At 47.8% G+C, this 19,054-nt stretch overlaps 1 protein-coding gene across 1 annotated transcript; it reads right to left on the reverse strand.

The window, feature by feature from the left end:
- Positions 1-684, reverse strand: LOC144119915 (uncharacterized). The gene has a single exon (XM_077652419.1). The coding sequence runs from the start codon at positions 682-684 to the stop codon at positions 1-3; it is 684 nt and encodes a 227-aa protein (XP_077508545.1).
- Between the last annotated feature and the right edge of the window lie 18,370 nt (positions 685-19,054).

Below are 19,054 nucleotides of genomic sequence, written 5' to 3' on the forward strand. Positions count from 1 at the left end.
CTACAACGGCCCGTATCCGGTGGCAGTGGGGGCCACGAATTTGAGTCGGACAGCGGCCATGTCTTCACGGCATTTGACATCTAGCGGGAAGGTCTCCTGCCCACGGTGTAGGACGCGGAACGGTCCACCGTAGGTCGCCGTAAGGGTTGGACGGATGTGGTCAAGGCGGATGAAGGCATGGGTGCAGGAGGCCAGGTCCTGGCTGACGAATACGGACTGAGGGTGACAGGATGCAGGGGTGACAGGAGTAATGTGGCGAAATGTGTTGCGTAGGTCTCGGATGTAGATGGAAGCGGTGTGGATTAACGGAAGGGAGAAAGGATAGAGGAATTCCCCAGGGAGACGAAGGGGAACTCTGTAGACTAGCTCAGCAGAAGAGCTGTCGAGGTCAGCCATCAGTGCCGATTGAATGCCCAAGAAGACGAAGGGAAGGTCGCCGGACCAGCGTTGCCTTGGCTCATAATTGGTAAGGGCTGCCTTCAGTTGCCGATGCAGACGTTCCACCAAGCCATTGGCCGAAGGATGGTAGGCGATCGTATGGATGTGGCGGGCGCCCAGAATATTGGCAAGGGCCGTAAACAGGGCCGATTGAAACTGGCGACCGCGATCAGTGGTGGCGACAGACGGGCAGCCAACGCGAGAAGCCCAGCCGGCCATGAAGGCCGAAACAACGGTCTCGGCCATAATGTCAGCAATGGGCAATGCCTCGGGGCAGCGGGTGAAACGATCCACACACGTGAGCACATAACAGGCCCCACGTGATAATGAGAGCGGTCCAACAATGCCTATGTGAATGTGGGAAAACCGCGCGTCGGGCGGCCGCAAAGGAGAGGCAGGCGTGACTGTATGCCAGTGAACTTTTGACGCGCTGGCAGTGAAGGCAGGTCTGTGCCCAGTGGCGGACGTCGGCGTTGATACTTGGCCAAAGGAGACGAGATGTGCGTAGCACGAATACCAGTGTGGCCCAGGCGGTGCAGGTTTTCAAAAATGGTGCGACTGAAAGTTGAAGTTACGTAGGGGCGCGAGATGCCAGTGAATGATTTGTACGTAATGAACTGGGAGGAAAATGGCAGTGCACATTCGGCGAATGACAGGGACGTGGATGAGGAGCTAAGACGGTGCAGCTCTGGATCATTGCGGTGTGCGGCCGCTAGCTCCTCCATGTCCACTGGTGATTCGGACGCCATGGCACTAACACGAAAAAGGAAGCAGCAGCATTCTCCGGGCCTTCGACGTGTGGAGATTCACTGTAAGCTCGGAGATCTCGCATGCACTGTAGGTGCTGCGGTTCCTTCGGAAGGCAAATGTCTAGGGCTTGTGTTCCGTGATGACGTGAAAGTACCGGCCCTCAAGGAAGTGGTGAAAGTGCTTGATGGCTTGGTACACGGCGAGAAATACTTAACCGAAGATGCTGTATTTATCCTCAAGTGGCTTTAGCTTCTGAGAGAAAAAAAATGGCCAGGCTTAGCTTGGTTAAGCCAAGAATGCGTTGCATATCTCGATGGAGTTCCGTGCTGCTCCGTTGACTCGATAGGCTATTGTCTCGATCGCCATTGAAACTGCCCGTGTAGCAGCGCTCGATCGCCTTTGAGTCGATAGACTATCGATTCGAGGGCCCTCGAAATGCCCGTGTGACAGGGGTATAAGACTGTCCCGGCGAAGGAGCGCAGCTCTTTTATACATATGCCATGACGTCAATCATAGCGCAGCGCCCCTAGCGGGAGGAGCGGGAGTCAGGGGGTGGCTGCGGCCGCGCGCGACCGCGCCAGTTGGGGCCCAGCTTTTCCTCCGTGACGTCACGCGCCGGCGCAGCGCCCCTAGCGGGAGGAGCGGGAGTCAGGTGGTGGCTGCGGCCGCGCGCGACCGCGCGAGTTGGGTCCCAGCTTTTCCTCCGGCTGTCGTGACGTCACGTCACGTGGTTTGGTGGCTGCCCGGCCGCGCCCAAGGGCTGAACTGAGTGATTGCAATATGCAACGCATAAAAAACCGACAGGCTGCCAACTATAGACGTGCTGCTCGAGAACTGCATCGACGGCAATGCTCGATGCGTCGGTGACGAGACGCAGTGGAGCATCAGGAACTGGATGTATGAGCAAAGTGGTGTCAGCGAGCGCCTTCTTGGCAGCAGCAAACGCACCGGCAGCGTCCGCAGTTCACTCAAGTAGCGCAGCAGAATCTCTTTTTTCGTAGCCAAAACATCAGTCAGAGGCTTCAGGAAGCAGGCGCATTTCGGGAGAAAGCGGCGATCCAATTTCAGGAGGCCCAAGAATTCTCTGAGCTTTTTGAGTGACGTGGGGGCGGGAAAATCTTGAATGGCTTTGACTTAGCTCGCGAGAAGCCGAATGCCGATGAACTGTATTGCAGCTACGCCAAAGAGGCACTTGGTCGGGTTGATGACGAGTCCATATTCATCCAGTCGGCGGAAGAGGGCGCGCGGATGAGCTTCATGCTCAGTACCGGATTAACTTGCTACGAGGAGATCATCGCTCTAGGCGAACACGAAGTCGACGCCTCGCGTAACCTCGTTGATAGCGCGCTGAAAAGTCTGTGCGGCGTTGCGCAAGTCAACAGGCATGCGAAAATACCCAAAGAGGTCGAACGGTGCTGTAATAGTCGTCTTCAGAATATCAGCGGGCTCCAGAGGAAGTGGATGATAAGTCTTCGTTAAGTCAATTTTAGAGAAGATCGTGCACACAGCCAGATTTTACGTGGTCTTGTATGTGAGGAAGTGGATAGCGGCATGGTAAAGTGTGAGCGTTAGGGCGCGGAAATGTCTATATTGTCTGCAGTCGCCCGGATATTTCTTTGGCACCATGTGAAGCGGCGATGCCCAGTTGCTGGAGGAAGGGCGTACTATGCCGAGTTCCAGCATGTGTTGGAACTCACGGCGAGCGATAGCAAGGCGTTCTCCCGAGAATCAGCGATGGCGAGCAAACACCGGAGGTCCCGAAGTCACGATGTGGTGAGTGATCGAGTGCTTCACTGGTTACTCTTTGCTAAGCGCTTTGTTAGGTTGGGAAAATCAGCCAGAACTTTCGCATACGGCGAAACTGGGACGACAGCGCCAAGCCCCGTCGCCGCAGTGGTGGAGAGTACGCCATTGACGAAGAGGTGCGTGCTGAGATCTATGAGGCAATGAGCTTGCATGTCGACGGCTAGGTTGAAGAAACTGAGGAAGTCCGCGCCGAGAACAGCTTGCGAGGCGTCAGCGATCATGGAAATACAACGAAACGTGCGGCGCAATCTGAGGTTAAGCGTCAGGGACTCTTGGACGTACGTGCGAATTGAGAGTTGTTGATCATTTGGAGTAGGGAGGTCGGTTCGTTGCGACGGTGGCGTGGCCAAGAGGCCGCTATGACGCTGAATTGTGCTCCCGCGTCGACCAGGAAACGAGTGCCAGTAATCTTGTCGAAGAGATAAAAGAGGCGGCATGTTCGTCCACCAGAACCACTTGCCGCCGTCTGCGGCCGGTCGCACCGTTTCCCAACCAGGAGCACGGGTGTGTGCACTTGCCGGCAGAGCTGAAGAAAATACGATGGTACCAGTAGACAGCTGAGGGCGAGGTGTCTGGCCGCGCGTCGGATGGTTGGGATTCCGGAGAGCACGAAGGTGCCGGAGAGCGGCGGCGTGGCCTGAACCTCGGCGGAGAACGGCGCAGCAAAGGCGCTTGGACATCAAGTCGCCTGGCAAGAGCATCCAGTCGGCTTTTTATGCTCCTCAGCTGGGAGTCGGCGGTAGTAGTTGGAGGCGGTTTGGTGACAGAGCTGACGTTGGGGTGCTGTGAGTAGTCCGCAACACGCTCAGCGTGTTCGGCAAGCTTTTCCAATGAGATATCACCCGCAACCGCCAGGACGAGGACAGTATTTGTTAGGGAAGACGCTGAATGAACAACTGACGCAGAAGGGAGTCGGGCTGAGCAGCACAGTCTCCAAGAAGCTGGCGCATGCGACGGAGGAGCTGTTAATGGCGGCAGTCACCAAGCTGTGTAGCGCTGAAGAGCTGCTTGAGCTTGGTGCGCTCGGACGCGGACTTGCAGTCGAAAAGAGCTGCCTTCAACGTGTCGAAGGGGCGAGCCGCGTCCGGCGAGCTGATGACGTCCACTAACTCCTCAGCGACGTCGGGAGGCAGGGCGGACACCAGGTTGAGGAGCTTGGTCCCTTGGCTCGTGGTGCGTCGCAGTTGGAAATGCGCCTCAACCTGCAGGAGCTAGGCGCGGGGGCTATTGGGCCAAAATGGCGGCAGGCTGACTGGCTGGAACGCGGCCACGGAAGCAACGAGAGGCTGAGCGTTCTGGGGCGTACCGCTGCCGGTAGGCAGGGCGGGAGAGCCAGCGGAATCCATGTAGGAGGATTGGGTAGCGTGTTCGAAGCCGGGTCGCCAAATCTCTCGGAGCTAAGGCGATGAAGAACCAGCACCGACACGGTTAAGGTTTGATTTGTTTATTTGTTGTTGTTGTTGTTGTCCGCATACTATGGCACATGTCCACCTAGGGGGATTGGCCATGAATTGGGGGCAGATAGAGTTTTTGAGGTATATAATTCGTGGACGAAATTAAAATGAATGGTAAGGACGGAAGAAGAAGACAAAAAGTAACAACGAAATGAAACGGGAAATGCAGAACGCACGCAGGAGATCGAGATTGATGTTTGTAGCCGAGTAGCTAAATGATAATGATAAATGTAAGAATAAAATTAATATTGAAAAAATTTTAATAAAATTAACCAGGTAGCCGTCTTGATTCCAGTAAAAAATTTTGCACAGCAGTAAAAACAGACCTGTGGCTGTACCCATGTATGGTGGCTCCAAACGACAATAAGACTGGCCTGTTCAAGCATAGGTCAAGCTGTTGCTGAGGTTTCTCTAAAAACCGTCTTTGCATCATGGGGTACCGGCGACAAAACAACAAAAAATGGTCTATGGTTTCGTGCTGACCACAAAATACGCAGACGTGATTAAGCGCCAACCCAGACCTGTGCAAATAAAAATTTATTTATTTTTATTTTGTTTGTTAGCGCTGCTCGCGCTGCGGCGGCCTAGCCCAACTTCCTCTTTCTTGTCCGGCGCCGCGTGCCATGGCCTGCGAGCAGAGCTCGGCGCAGGGGCGCTACAGTTCCACATCTTCGAAATCTTTGTACGAATCAGGAAAGACGCCATTGCAGCGTTATTTGACACAGTAGCCTTGCATTTGGAACATGCCAGCATACGCATGATGATGGATGAAACAGGCAACTGCCGGAAAAGTGTTTCCATTCACTCTCTCCATACGTGCGGTATTAAACTCAACGGTGACAAAAACGATGCTGAAGTAGTTTCTTGAAAATGAAGTTGTAACGTTGTTCAGGTGCGCATGCATGTTGCACAACGATTCATATTCGCCGCTTTACCCACTGCGATCGCATATTGGAAAGCCGACGGACGCAACTACGATAAAATCAAATTTTATTCCCTCTTTCCTCTCACGCTCCCACGTGCAAGCGTCCGATCCAAACATGGAGGGCAAACTAGCCTCTTTCCGATCGCTACAAAACGAACAAGACTCCAAGCATATTTCAGAACACAATGCCTAGCAACAGCGGATGGCTTCGTAACACCAATAAGTGATCTGTACTCCATATGAAAAGACGACAACGGCACGCGACTGACGCATGCGCTACGAACGACTTTCCTCGGTGTGCAGGTTTTTTTTTATGCATTTGCCAGGTGTCTATGGTTTCATAAGACTCACACAGTGCAAGAGACGAGAGAATTTCGGTTCAACTGTGCATTCTATTTTGCTTCCCACTTCACCCTAAAAAGACGATACCCGGTTAAGAGAGCAAAATTCACTTCACCCACTACGGTAGCAAAGCGGGACAAGTGCACTCGATGCATAGTCGAGGGTTATTACATTCTGAAGAAGCACCGGTGTTCTCGTGTTCCTGTTGCTGGCTGAGCTTGGGACCTACCTATAAACTCAGCTTCTATCGGCACAGCATGCATGGGGACAATCATGAGGTGATAGTCGGTGGTCTTGGACGAGCCGAAACTCAGCCGATGAATATCAATATAAATTTGCTGGGGTCTCAAAACGCGCTTGACACCCGCTTCAGAGATGCCCAACATTTTATTTAGTGGTTCTAGGCGTGTATTAGTTCGTCCAGGTATCAAATCTACTGGTAGCCGACCAGATAAAGGCAGGGCTATTCGATGAACAGCTGGTACGTCAAGCTGCGTGATAGGCAGTAATGGCTGAGCGTATGCTAGGTATAACCGTTGCTCCAAATCCACGAGGAGCCTGCCGCAGAGGACTGCGCGCAGAGAAAAGACGAAAGCCCCAAAGGCTCAGATATACGGTCGAAAACTAGGGCCGATGCTCAAGGCACGCAGAAGCCTTTAGGACAGGCAGAGCTAGGGCGGAGAATGGGGGCAGACAAAACGTCCGCAGCTCGGTCATGAGCATAAACCATTAAGTCATCGTGGTCAGGTGGGCTGGTTTTGATGAGAAAACTGAAGGCAAGTTGTTGCCATTTCCCATACGCTGCAGAGCAAGCGAAAGACTGCGGCCAAGTCCCATCAGGTGGTGAGTACCACGTGAAAACCCGGAGGAGCTCGCGCCCCGGAAACTTTCAGTGCTTTTGTCAAAAAAGAGGCCGGGGTGGGGGGGGGGGGGAGGGGAGATTCTAACGCACCTATGACTACAGGCAGTCAAAGTTAAATTATTTGGCAGCGTAATGCCCATTTTTGATGAAAAAACAAAACGCAAACAAGGAGTCAGAACGAAGAATGAGAAGTACAAAGCACTGGCGCTGTCTCGCAGCTAAAATTTTATTCAGAAGGGATATATATATATATATATATATATATATATATATATATATATATATATATATATATATATATATATATATATATATATATATATATATATATATATATATATATATATATATATATATATCATCTGAGAGAAGGACGCATGTCCAGAAATCATATGAGGCAGTCAACTTAAGATACAACCTTGACTCACTTTTTATGACCGATGAAACATCAGGAGCTACCAAGGATAAGTATTTATTTATCATACAGTGCGATAGAGGTCATGCTGATGCAGGCGCCTGTTTTGCTTCTGATGAAAAAACCTACAAAATCTCTCTCATGCTTTGGTCACGGTGCAGTAATTTTTTTTTCGCGCCATTCCACAAATGTGTAACGCAGGCGGAATGAACGTAGTTTTAAATTGTTTGTTCAGAGCTGGTTATATTTCTGTCACGTGACATCCTATCTCTTTGCACACGTTGAAAATCTCACTCGAGCCGCTTGCTCACCTTCAACAGCTCACCAAACATTTTTTTTGTGAATTTGAAGGACAATAGCTTTGCCGTTACTGTTAGTCGCGGAATTTCGTCCTCTACGAGGTGCAATTTTTAATATGCTAATAAAAGAGATCAACGACCCTTTCGCAGTGACCGCGGGCACACGTAATATAAAATCGACGTATTACTAACCTCGCGAGCATTACAAGCAACTACATTTCGAACGCGAGATGAGACACCAATGGATGATCTGAAGTTTCTGACTATGCAACTCGCATTGCACGCTACTGCCACTGGACATACCAAGACAACAAAAGTGAGAAGCTAATAAGCATGAAGAGCTGCGCTTTTAACTGATGAAGATTATTGTCTAGCGGTTGAAGCAAAAGTAAATCACAAATTCAAGGCGATTGTTTACTCACGCAGGATGAAAACTGAATTAAGCTGGCCCAAAGCTTTGCTTGTTTTCATCAGCAGACTGAGTGATACGAATACATGGAGAGCAACAGAGTCAATACTACAAAGGCATAGTTGGGGATGAGGACTGGCCCTTTTAGACCGACGCATTAGTTTCATGTCTCATAGCCTACTTTTTGCTACGGCACCTAATGTCCACACACAGCATATGGCAGTCGCTTTTTTCAGCAGGTTTTGAAATCACTTTTGCGTACTACTTCTCATCCATTGCTGACATTCTTTGATAGACTATGTTATGGTGCTTAACCCCGCGCAATGCCACTCGGATAATGCTTGTTCAAACTTTGTTTCACTTTTGCGGCATTTATTTCAATATTTTTACAGCTTTTGGCTGTAGAAAGAAAGCGTTTTAGCAGTAAAAGTTGACTGCAGAAATTTCGCTGTCCAAAGCTTCAACAAGCGAAAATTTGAAGAAAGCGGATATTTAAATCCTCCATAGAAAGAGTCTTAGAAAAGGTGATGTTCTTATTTTGCCGTCAGGCTGATTCTGTCTGTGCCGAAGGATAACAATGACCAATGCCAGTAATGTACCGTCATGGCATGTACGGAGCACTAAATGGAAATATCCACGACGGAAAAGTGACTCTAATAAAGGCGACGCCAGAAAAACAGCAGGATTTTTTCCAAAGCCTGCCAAAACAGCAGTAGAAACGGTGAGATATAGATTCATAATTTCATACCCAATCGAAAAGCGTGCAAAGCCTTTTTCACACCTGAGCAATTTGTTGAAAACTGCTTGCATGAAATACCAGGCGCTACCTGTTCAAGCATGAAAAGACGATTCGAAAATATAAGCCTTCCAACCAGTACAGTTGCGAAGAGTATCGCTGAGATGAGCCAGGACTTTCAAAATGCCTTGATGAACTGAAGTCGGAATTCTAAAGTATTTCCTCTTGCCTTGAACGAAATGGCTGGCATCACCAATAACGCCCACTGTGCCATTTTCATTTGAGCCACTGACAAATATCTCGACATGCCAGAAAAAATGCTTGAATCGGTGCCGATGAAAGGCCCCACTACAGGAGCCGGCATCATTTCTGTGCCTGAAGGGGTCGCCGAACGCACCCGCTTGCTTTTAGAGCGGATGGTGTATATGAAAAGGGTGGTGCACCGTCAGTGTTGCAATCAGGAGCTGTAGTCTAGGAGGTTTGCTAAACAATCTTCCAGTGTTCATGGACAGCTGATAGTTTGTAGCGGAGCAAAACCAGCTGTTAGGCGAGTCGGCGTACGCGGTGATCAATAACAGCGCGACAGACGGAACAGAAAGCGCTCTGTGTTGTGTCCCTTCTCTGTCCCGTCTGTCGCGCTGTTATCGATCACCGTGTAGCGGTGCACTGCATCTTGCACTAAGGTGCCCTGTGCAGCAAAAAAACTGCACGTGAAATCTGTCATGGACATTAGGTTTGCTCAGTGCACTTCGCGCCTTCGAGATTGCTCTACCAGCTTACCTTCATGTCTTTGTTACTGAATGTAGAATGGAATAAGAGAGAGATCCTATACCCCAAATATATTCGCTGGTTGCGCCGCGGAAAAGTGGTGTAGAGATTTTTAATACGACAGCATTAGAGTTGTCACACTAACCCCCAGGCGATGTCTATGTTATGAAATTCGCTGATTGGCTGAGAGAGCGAACGTGACCCGGTGACGTAATCACAGCCAGCCCTATGGGTTGCCTTGAGTGAGAGAGGTCACGAGACCTTACACGTGAACACAACTTGGCCTGATGGGCCACCATGATTCGGCGATATTCTTATCTTGGCTTTGTGACGTCATCACAACATGGCCACCGTGCCAGGTAGGCATTAAACTCCTCACTAGTCGGTGACCTTGTGACGTAACCACAACTTACCCACCGAGTTATAGCAAGTTAGTTCCTAGACAGCCACCAAGAGGATCGATGCCATAAATGAGAAAAAATGTGATATACGAAATTGTTGGCACTGTCACAGCATAGCGGATGCTGGCCATTGCAGCTAGGAGTCCGAATTGCAGAGCACCATACTAGCACCTCAGAGCACTATGCTAGTCTTCGCGCAAGTCGCTGAAGAAATTACGCCGGATATCACTTCGCTTGTCGCTATTGAGCGCTCGATAACCTCAAGCTAGCAGCATGCTTAGACTGTAGGTAAATTCCTGCCGTTAAAAAATAAAACCTCGCCGTGATTTCGAGCGTTATATTTGTTGTTTTTTTATATAGCACACTGGAAAATGCACAATTTTGACCACCAAAAAAAAACGCCATTTTAAGGCACCCGTCTCTTCTTCACAGTTATTTTTCGGGTCCATACTCAGTGGCGACCAAATTTCCTCAATGTGGCCCGCATAACAGTATGTCTCTGAGACCCCTGCCATTACATATGTGTCAACGAAGTCTACCGGTAAATTTAAAAAAAAATTGGCGTTTTCAGCAAACTAATGACAGTGCTGGCGGACGTCATAAAAGAGGCGATTAATGTTAAGTATACATGAAAACAGCACAACGCACGAGACATAGAAAAGAAGCACAAAAGGCCAATACAGACTAACAACCAGTTTTTTTTTAATCCAGAGCCTCGTTTATCCTTGATGAACAAAGCGCATGCGCACCAAAATCCTCAAAGCCATTAGAAAGTCGTACGTTTAATAGCTTTGATTGTTTGCCGCGCATGTGTTTTCTGTTAAACAAGAAAGGCAGCGCTGGCCAATAAACCCGTTGTTAATCAGCGCTCGATCCATGTTCTTTTTACCTGTGCCCCGTCCGTTGTGCAGTTTGTAACTTTAAACAATGTCGTACCAACTAGCCCCCCCCCCCCCCCCCCCCCCCGCATTCTTTCGGACGTTAACTATGAAGTAAGTGACTTAAATTGTTTTCAAGCACTACAGGGGGACCACCTGCTTAGAAACAGAAGTCTGTAGCTGATCATATTAATAGTCGGATCTGTTCTTGATATTTCTAAATCTTATTTATCACCAGCGATGCGCCTTAATAAGCGTTCGCCACTTCTCGCCGAATTTTAAAATTTCGCGTGTAGTTCTTCCCTACAGCGAATATCTCCAAAACGCGTTACTCCGGTCCTTCTCAGTGCTGGAGGCGCTGAACCCTTAGGCGCTGTTGACTGTTCCTAGCGACGCGGTGGCGAGAAGGTGACATGGCACGTACGTCGCGGATCAACCGCGGAGTGACATTCACTGCTGGGCGTCGCTTTGCGCGCAACGCGGGCGCTTAACTTTCGAATTCCCTCAGAAAAAAAGACAACATTTTCTTATTTACAAACCCTATAGGTAACCGTGCTTTAGAAATTTTGGAATTCGCTATGCCTATTAACAATGGTAAGCTACATATCCCCAATTGTAACCAGGTGCCCTCGCGTAATAGTTAACTATTCGAATTTAGTTAATTATCTTACTAAGTAATACGAATCGCTTCGTGTCTGATGTCCAGCAACACTCGTATTATTATACCGCAGTAGCCATCTTTTTATCGTAACACTCCTTTTTTAAGATATAGTAACATGACTACCTTAAATGCCTTGTATAAGCTCTGTAATAATTACTGGAGAGCTCTTTCGCTCGCTCCTTTTTTTTCTTTTACTGTCACTTGTTCGGGCAGGCAGAGCGGCGGAGTTCATTTTGTACTCTCGCACGGTTTTAAAGGCACCATAAGTGGGATGCGGCGTCCCTTCCTTCAGAGTTAAGCGTTCGGCTATGTAGGCTAGGAATAGTTCTATCGGTATCCTTACATGTAAATAATCCAAGCGAATATCTTGCACAAAGATATTGTCGCCTCAAGTGTTCATCCCCCATCGTCGTCAGTCTCACGGACTGTACTGTTAGGGTGTCCTGTTCAGTCAGGCAGCGCACCACGCCACGAAACACAATCGGCATGAATTTAATTTAAAATTCGAGCTTTGCGCTGGGCACGCCGAAGTGCGGCTTGGACTGCAGCACATGAAAGGGAGTGTGCACTCATGGACAAAAGTGTGGGAATCGGGTCCGCGAAATTTTATTGTCCCTGCGTTTCCTTCGCTGTCCCGTGAGCTAGTAATATTTGCAGCATACGAACCATCTATGCTCCCTAATGACTTAAGGCTTTTTGTTTAGGTGTGTTCCCTTACTACGTAGACTAATAAATTTTTGTCCAAGTCTATACCTTTCTCAGCCTTAACTGCCACAAGGCACGGGAAAGACATAGCCGGTGCCGGAATTTTGAACGGACGTTTCTGTTTGCGTCCTTAAGGCTTTTCTTCAAGGGGTGCATTTTTGCATTGTTGCTTTCTTTTATTTTACAACTGCTACTTGGGCTAGCTCGTATAGAGTAATTGCTGTTTTTTCCTAATAAGAATCAGTTGATAGTAGCGGCTTGCTGTGTGTCTTTTCTTGTCCGTCGCCTATGCGCGCTGCCTCGTAGGAATTATTCTTTTTCATTTGTACTCTTTTGATACTTTTTATAAAAGAGGACGCCAGGGTTGCACATTTAGTCGTTGTCATTCCCTGAGTGCAGGGACGTAAATGTTGCCTTAGGAAGAGTGTGCTCCTTGACACGTCGTTGTCAGGGTCCTGGTAGAAAGCCCGCCACGTGGAGTTAATGAAACTCCGTTCTAAGTCTACACTGTCGCTTTATACGTTGATTACAGCTTCCTGAAGTGCCTGGTTCCACCGACTCTACATGTAGACAAGTGGCTTCTCTAGACAGGCATGATGTAACAGATGTGCTCGATCTCCGAGAGACGACCCGTCTGAAATTCGACCATCTACCCTTGAGCTGCTAGATTGGCAAATGGATGGTCAACGAAATACCATCTTTTTTTTCTGCAGTGTTTCCTTTACACTTGAGCACTTTTTTAACGGAGCAACGGCTAGTTTTGGCATTCTGGGTCTCATTTTGTCAATCCATCGTAATTTGATCACAAAGCAAAAATATGGCACATGCGCCACACACGTGCGCGTTTCAGCTCGGCTGCGACGGAGACAGGAGTCGTCCGGCTACTGTTCTGCGCCCCACGATGATCGTCTGCGAATGGTTCCTGCATATCTCGTGTTCCCGTGGCCGGCCGCACAATGGACACCCACTTGGGTCTCTATGAGCCCCTACAATTCTCCAGTATCTCGCAGTTGTCGAACGTTAACGAAAGAATGTGAGGATGAATTTGAAAGACTGACAGGATTTCGATGCGCAGATGCGACGTAACTGCCTAGCATTAGACTTCCATTCCCGTTTGCGTTACACGTCACACCACACACATTTCCTTTTATCCACCATCAGCGGACATTATGTCTTCTTTGTACTTCTTTACACATTACTACCTAGAACACTTCTTCTGTTTAATCTCTGAGCCCAAATACCAACCGACACTCGGTTCTCGAAGTGGCTCACATATTACCACTTTATCGGAAGAGCGAGATACGGCACCCCCGCTCCACTCTACTATCTCCATTTCTTTTCTCAGCCGATTTTGTACCTCACCCTGCACTTTCCAAAGCAGCCACGCGCCGGGTTATTTTCGTGGTAACCACCATCAGGGTGCTCATTTCATTTCTCCGCTTGCGCCAGAACTTCCTCTGCCCACGGCAGACACACTGTAGGTGCTTCCCGTGGCAGCTGCGTTACGGCCTCTCCTTGCTCTCTCCTACAAGTTGAGAGAGAAATTCACGTCTCTCACCTTTGCTACCTGCCAACCGCCGCACGTGGCAAGTGGTTTTCGGAGGCTACAAAAACACCGCTGACTGCTTTTTTTTTCTGGCGCGGGGATTATAATGCTATCGAATTAAAATACGCAGGACGAACACCCTACATGCGCTGAGAATGAAAGGGGAAGCCGTGCCCCGACATGCGGTTCAGAGTGATGATGTAAAAAAAAAACGAGTAGGATGCTTTTTTACAGGCGGCTTGGACAGGACTAGAGTCACTAAAAAAAAGACTTAGAGTACCGTCACTGCAGCACGGCGGTAAGCAGGGGCGCCCATTTTGTTGTTTATCATTGTTGCCAGATTGACGCTTCGGCGACCTCGCCGCTAACTTTGGCCCGGCCATTTTGTAAACAACGCTGTTAGCCACCCTGCGCTGCGGCGGGGATCGTAGCCGTACGGCATGGAGGAAAGCGCATGAAGCGTTTTCCATCATTCTGCGAGTTGAAACAGCCAACAACGCAGCAAAACGGCATCCTCGTATGCTCTTGTGCAGCTGAAATGCAGCGAGGCGCGGAATCCCTGGTCACTGAGTCGGTCACCCGCAGCACTCGCAGCGTCGCAGCACTAGGGCTACCACAGTTGGCCGACTGAAAACGCACAAGCCACAAAATGGCAGCCCCCATGAACCGTCGCAGTGTAAACAAATATCACGTGATGCAAACTGACCAATGATCGTAGCGGCGGCACAGAACAATAGGAGAAAAGGGTGCCGGTACTCTAAGTCTTTATTTAGTGACTCTAGACAGGACGGTTTGACAGTTGATACCGAGACGTACTTGTCAATGAATTTATATAAAATATTGTTTATAGAAATTTCTGAGATATTCTCTGGTACTATTCAGCACTAATGAAGGCTGCCTTGTAGTCAACATAATTGGCCGACATGTTGCTTTCAAAGCTCGCCCTCCTTCATCATAGGAATGCCCAAGCCCTGAGGCATGACAGCGCTCCTGCACTTTTAACGCTTGTTGTTCGTCTTCCGGGGGGTCGTGGCGCATATTTCGGATACGTGCTGGTCTCTGCGTGTCACATTCAAGGTCCTGCGGCCGTTCTCGTTATAGTGCCGCTGTGCAACTCCGCTTGTTGTGCTCATCGCGTCCCTGTCGCCATTACCATTTTTGAGGCCCTCCGTGTGCCTTTCTAACCTTCCGCATATCTTGGGAAAATTAAGCGAGCAGTGCGCCTACACTCTAATCCTGATGACTCATGAAGCTGCTTCTGTCGAGGCTGAAAACAGCAATCATCATTGTACTGAACGTTGCATCAACAGTCATTGTGATGTTTTCTACGATTGTTGCAAGAGTAAAGCTCACAACGTCTGAAGGCGGGAGGGCGATATATGCATTAATGCGGAGCAATATGCCATGTAACTATATAAAGAACCGCTCGGTAGCTTACAAAGCAAGGGGCTCAGTTTGCAGCAGTTCGTTAAGCGCCTCGGTGAAGTTCCCTATATAAGAAAACAAAAATCTTTTTTCGAAGGCCACCGGCCTCCGACTGTGTACTTGGCGACCGCGCCGCCTTGACAAAAAGAAGAAAATATTTTTTTTCTTCAAGGCAAGCATCGCGTAGCAGAGAAAACGCGGAAGGAGCTGCGGTGTACTCTTCATCGGTTTCTGTTATGTTTGATGTATTGCGTTTGCTGCGGCAGCGCCCGCAGAGTCAGCATTGTTTGCTCTGGCGCTGTAACATGCCTCGTACTCCGTGTCTCTTTTCTAGACTTGATGCTGCCATGGTGAGGTACAACAGACAGTGAAAAAGACTAGCAGGAGTGACCGATGACCGGCTCGGTGAAAAAGAGTAGACACTTCATACTGGTTTGCTGGCGATGACCTCCTGCTGAACCGTCCGCAAGTATGATGATTGGCGAAGGCCTGGCGATTATGCTATCGGTGTATTTGTGAATTGGAGCGCCACGAGTGAAGAAATTTCCTAGCTGTGATCGATCTCTTGTGCTAACTTTTTTTTTTTTGCAAAGGAGCCATTTCCTCTTACGCTGCCGATACGTCCTTAATGCGAAAAAATCGTGGAATCCCTGTAACACTAATGTAGAAAAACTAAATAGCCGGCATTGTGGTTTAAACCCAGGCCTTGACCGTACCAGGCGGGCGCGCAAAGCGTAGGTCACGAAAGGCTGTTTTTTTATACATAATATTTATTACTTTGACGCAGTGTTTCATGAACATGAACTATGTACAAACCATGAGGAAAGAAATTTCCAAATGAACACAATGTATATTACGCCACACATAAACCACCACGCACGCGAAAAGGCGCAATAGAGGGCACATCATTACTACATCATTATACGTCACACCTAAGCAACGATGCACTAGAAGAAAGGCAATGAAGAGCACAGCGTTAGGAGTGGTTGCCACTCTGGTTCCAACTCGGTGTGGGCGTACAATGCCTTTCGACGGGCAGTCATTCTGCTGAAGTGGTATTTTGCAGAAACAACAGATTCACAATGTCGGCCCATTGTGCGCCTTTTCCACAGGCTATGTAGTCCAATCAGAAAGAGCCTGTGTAAGGGTGCATCAACAAATGCAATGCAGTGAGATATCGTATAGAATGCGATGTGAAATCAAATCTTTATGTCAATGTCCGTTGCAACATATTCCAAAAGAAGATTGCATCTCTGCAACCGATGACGCAAGGCTTAATGTTTTCTGGAACATCACTAAGGCGGCAATTTACCGTATAAAGAAAAATGTCTTTTTTTAACCATGTTTTCACGGGTAATGTCTCACTTCTAGCTTATAGAAAAAGGTATTGGTACCAGGTAAGGGGAGCATTTTACATACTCTTTTGAGTACGTCAAGTATGTGATCTCCTGGAAAGCCGAAAAACGTAGAGTGGTACATGGGTGGAGGGAAGAGCATACAGAGTAAATTCGTTTACAACCGATTCCTCGACACTGAAAATACTAACTCAGGGGTGAAACGAACAAGCAGCAAACGCACACCCAAATGCTCCTCACTCATTAAGCCCCACCGCCACGTCTGATCAGAAACATTAAAAGACAAAACAAGGTTCGGCAAAGCTTGAACTGAATTGACTTTGAACATTGCATGCACTATTGTGTATGTAGTTACACGTAAAAACATGAAAATATCTCTCAGAAATACAGGTGGTCTAAAGCAAGGCCACCAGCGCATAGAGGCCGGAAGATGTTATCATACCTCATAGATTCTGAAGACGAGTACTGCACAAAATTAGCGTGTAGTCCGTGAAAACACTGCATATAGAGTCTTGTGTAATGAATAATTTGGAGTGCATAATAAATATTGCAGTAAGAATTAAACAGATTGCATGCGGTCGCCGTGGAAAAAACAGAGACGATGGAGGACAAAAGTCTGAGCATAGCGCTGAAAAGTTTTCACACGGTCTTCGCACTAATGTGCGCTATGATTATAGGCGCTCAAAGGGACGCTAAAGTACTTAGGGGGCCTGCGTGTCCATTGCATAAGAGCATATTCTGCAGGTGTCGATCCCCATATTCCAAACCAGAGAACGCAACTATAAGAAGGATTAATCTGAGTTCCTGACACAGAACGAAGGACCTTCGTTAAATGAATAACCTCATCGATGCTTGACTTCTCAGCGCAGAAAAACTTGAGGTCATTTGAATGAGCCGACACCTTGAGTTCGCGACCCTTAATACGAAAACCTCTGACGGCTCTACTGTATATAACACTTACGCAAAGTGACGCCAAGTTTAATGCGGATGGTAGCGGGGACAGTGAGTAACGTTGTTTTACGGAGCACTGAGTGCAGACTGACTGTAAGAGAGAAATTTACAATCAATTGCGTGGAAGAGTTCTTGTTGCAAAGATGTATCCCAGGAGGAAGTATTGAACCAACATTGATGTGATTTAAAAGACAAAAAATGAATAAATGGCACGCTCTATTGATCGCCTTTGCAGGTCAATTTGCAGTAGTCCTAGCTGTTCATGAGCGTCCCTGCAATACTGCAACAACGCGCGCGCAACATGTAGATGAGACTCTATTGACTGCCCTCTCATGCCACACGTTAGATGAGGCCAAATTAAATAGATACTGTAAGCCGTAGCCGATTGGAGAATACTTTAGGAAAAATCTTATAATGAGCAATACAAAGCGTTACAGGTCTGTAGTCATTTACAAATCAATGTTTTTCCTTATCAACAATTTTGGTATTAAGACAATATGGATTTAGTAAATGACAGTGGCAAATATCTGACATCAATAATAGTCTCACAAATTTCGAGGAGGACAGGGGATAAAACAGCATTAAATGTCTTGTAAAATTCTCCAGAGCAGCCTTCAGGTCCCGGGGTTTTCGAAAGCTGCAATCGATCAATCGCATATTCCAATACACTCAAGGTTAAAGGACCACTTCTTGTCACGCACTCATCTTCAGAAAGCGGAGTAATCATAGACAGCCAGCTCTCTACGTGAAAATCATCAGCCGTGCTTGAAGTGGCAGCAAAAAGCGAGTGGTAGTGATGTGCAAACTCAGCAACAATTGTATCTTTACTTGTGATCAGGGCGCCATCACAGTAAAGCTCAGAGGCTCGCTTGACAGCCACGCGGCTACGTTTATCAAGCAAGGCCTGTATCGTTGGCTCCTCAGAGTGCAAATCACGATTGTAGCGACATCGTTCAAGTGCCGCCCAAGGGCATTCCGCATCGAACTTTTGAAGGCGACGCTTAACAGTTGCAATTTCCTTTGTGTACAAGCTTGGAGCCTCGCATTCAAGTTCGGGCCACTTCCAAAGGCTCGATGCAACCGTTTCTCCTCCTGATGCTTAAAATAAGACTTCAAGAAGCCGATTACAAATGCGAAGTAGCGAACATCTTGCTTCTACATCTTCCCAAACTGCAAATAATGGGGTTCTCATGGAACGAGATTCCAAATCTGTCCTGACTCGCTTCTTCAAGTCCTCCTCGTTTAGCGAAGAATTAAGCTTCGATAATGCCAGCTGCGGCCGAATCTTGAGACTGACACATTATCCTATCCGCGCAATCACCGTGGCATGATCGGTGAAAGAAAAAGGCATGAAATTGCGTGAAATGCGCCATTTAAGGAGATGTGCCACAAAGGGTCGTTGGTTGAGGCTTGTAAGAGGGGCACCTAGCGAACGCGTTGTGGCATGTAAGACTTAGTAACGTGTGTTTGGGATGTGCACTGATCTTATATTACTTAAAAATAATAAAACCGAATAATATGCTAATTAGGTGATAGAAATTGCGCGCAGAGAAATGTTGGTGTTATGGTGCTTCAATGTACCGAAACAAACGATGTGATTGTGTACGAATATGCCGAGGCGTCGTATGCTGTGCATTAAAACCTAGATAGTGCTTGGAAATCGATAATTCACTTTCGTTATTGGTAATCAGTATTGTAATCGGTACTTCTGATTGTAATTGATGGCCGTGATTGGTAATGTGATTGCGTGTTGTTATTCGATGAAACATGGCAAATAAAAGAAATTCAAAGAAAAAAATATGAGAAGGTGCTATCACGCTTACCCGTAATGCGAAGCTTTAGCGTCCTCCTGATTTTTAAAGTCAGCCTTCAGTTTTCCATGTTTGAAGAACGTGAAGGATTCGCGAGGCTCGTTTTTGTGTTTACTT

The sequence above is a fragment of the Amblyomma americanum genome, chromosome 2 (genome assembly GCF_052857255.1).
Source record: "Amblyomma americanum isolate KBUSLIRL-KWMA chromosome 2, ASM5285725v1, whole genome shotgun sequence".
NCBI lineage: Eukaryota > Metazoa > Arthropoda > Arachnida > Ixodida > Ixodidae > Amblyomma > Amblyomma americanum.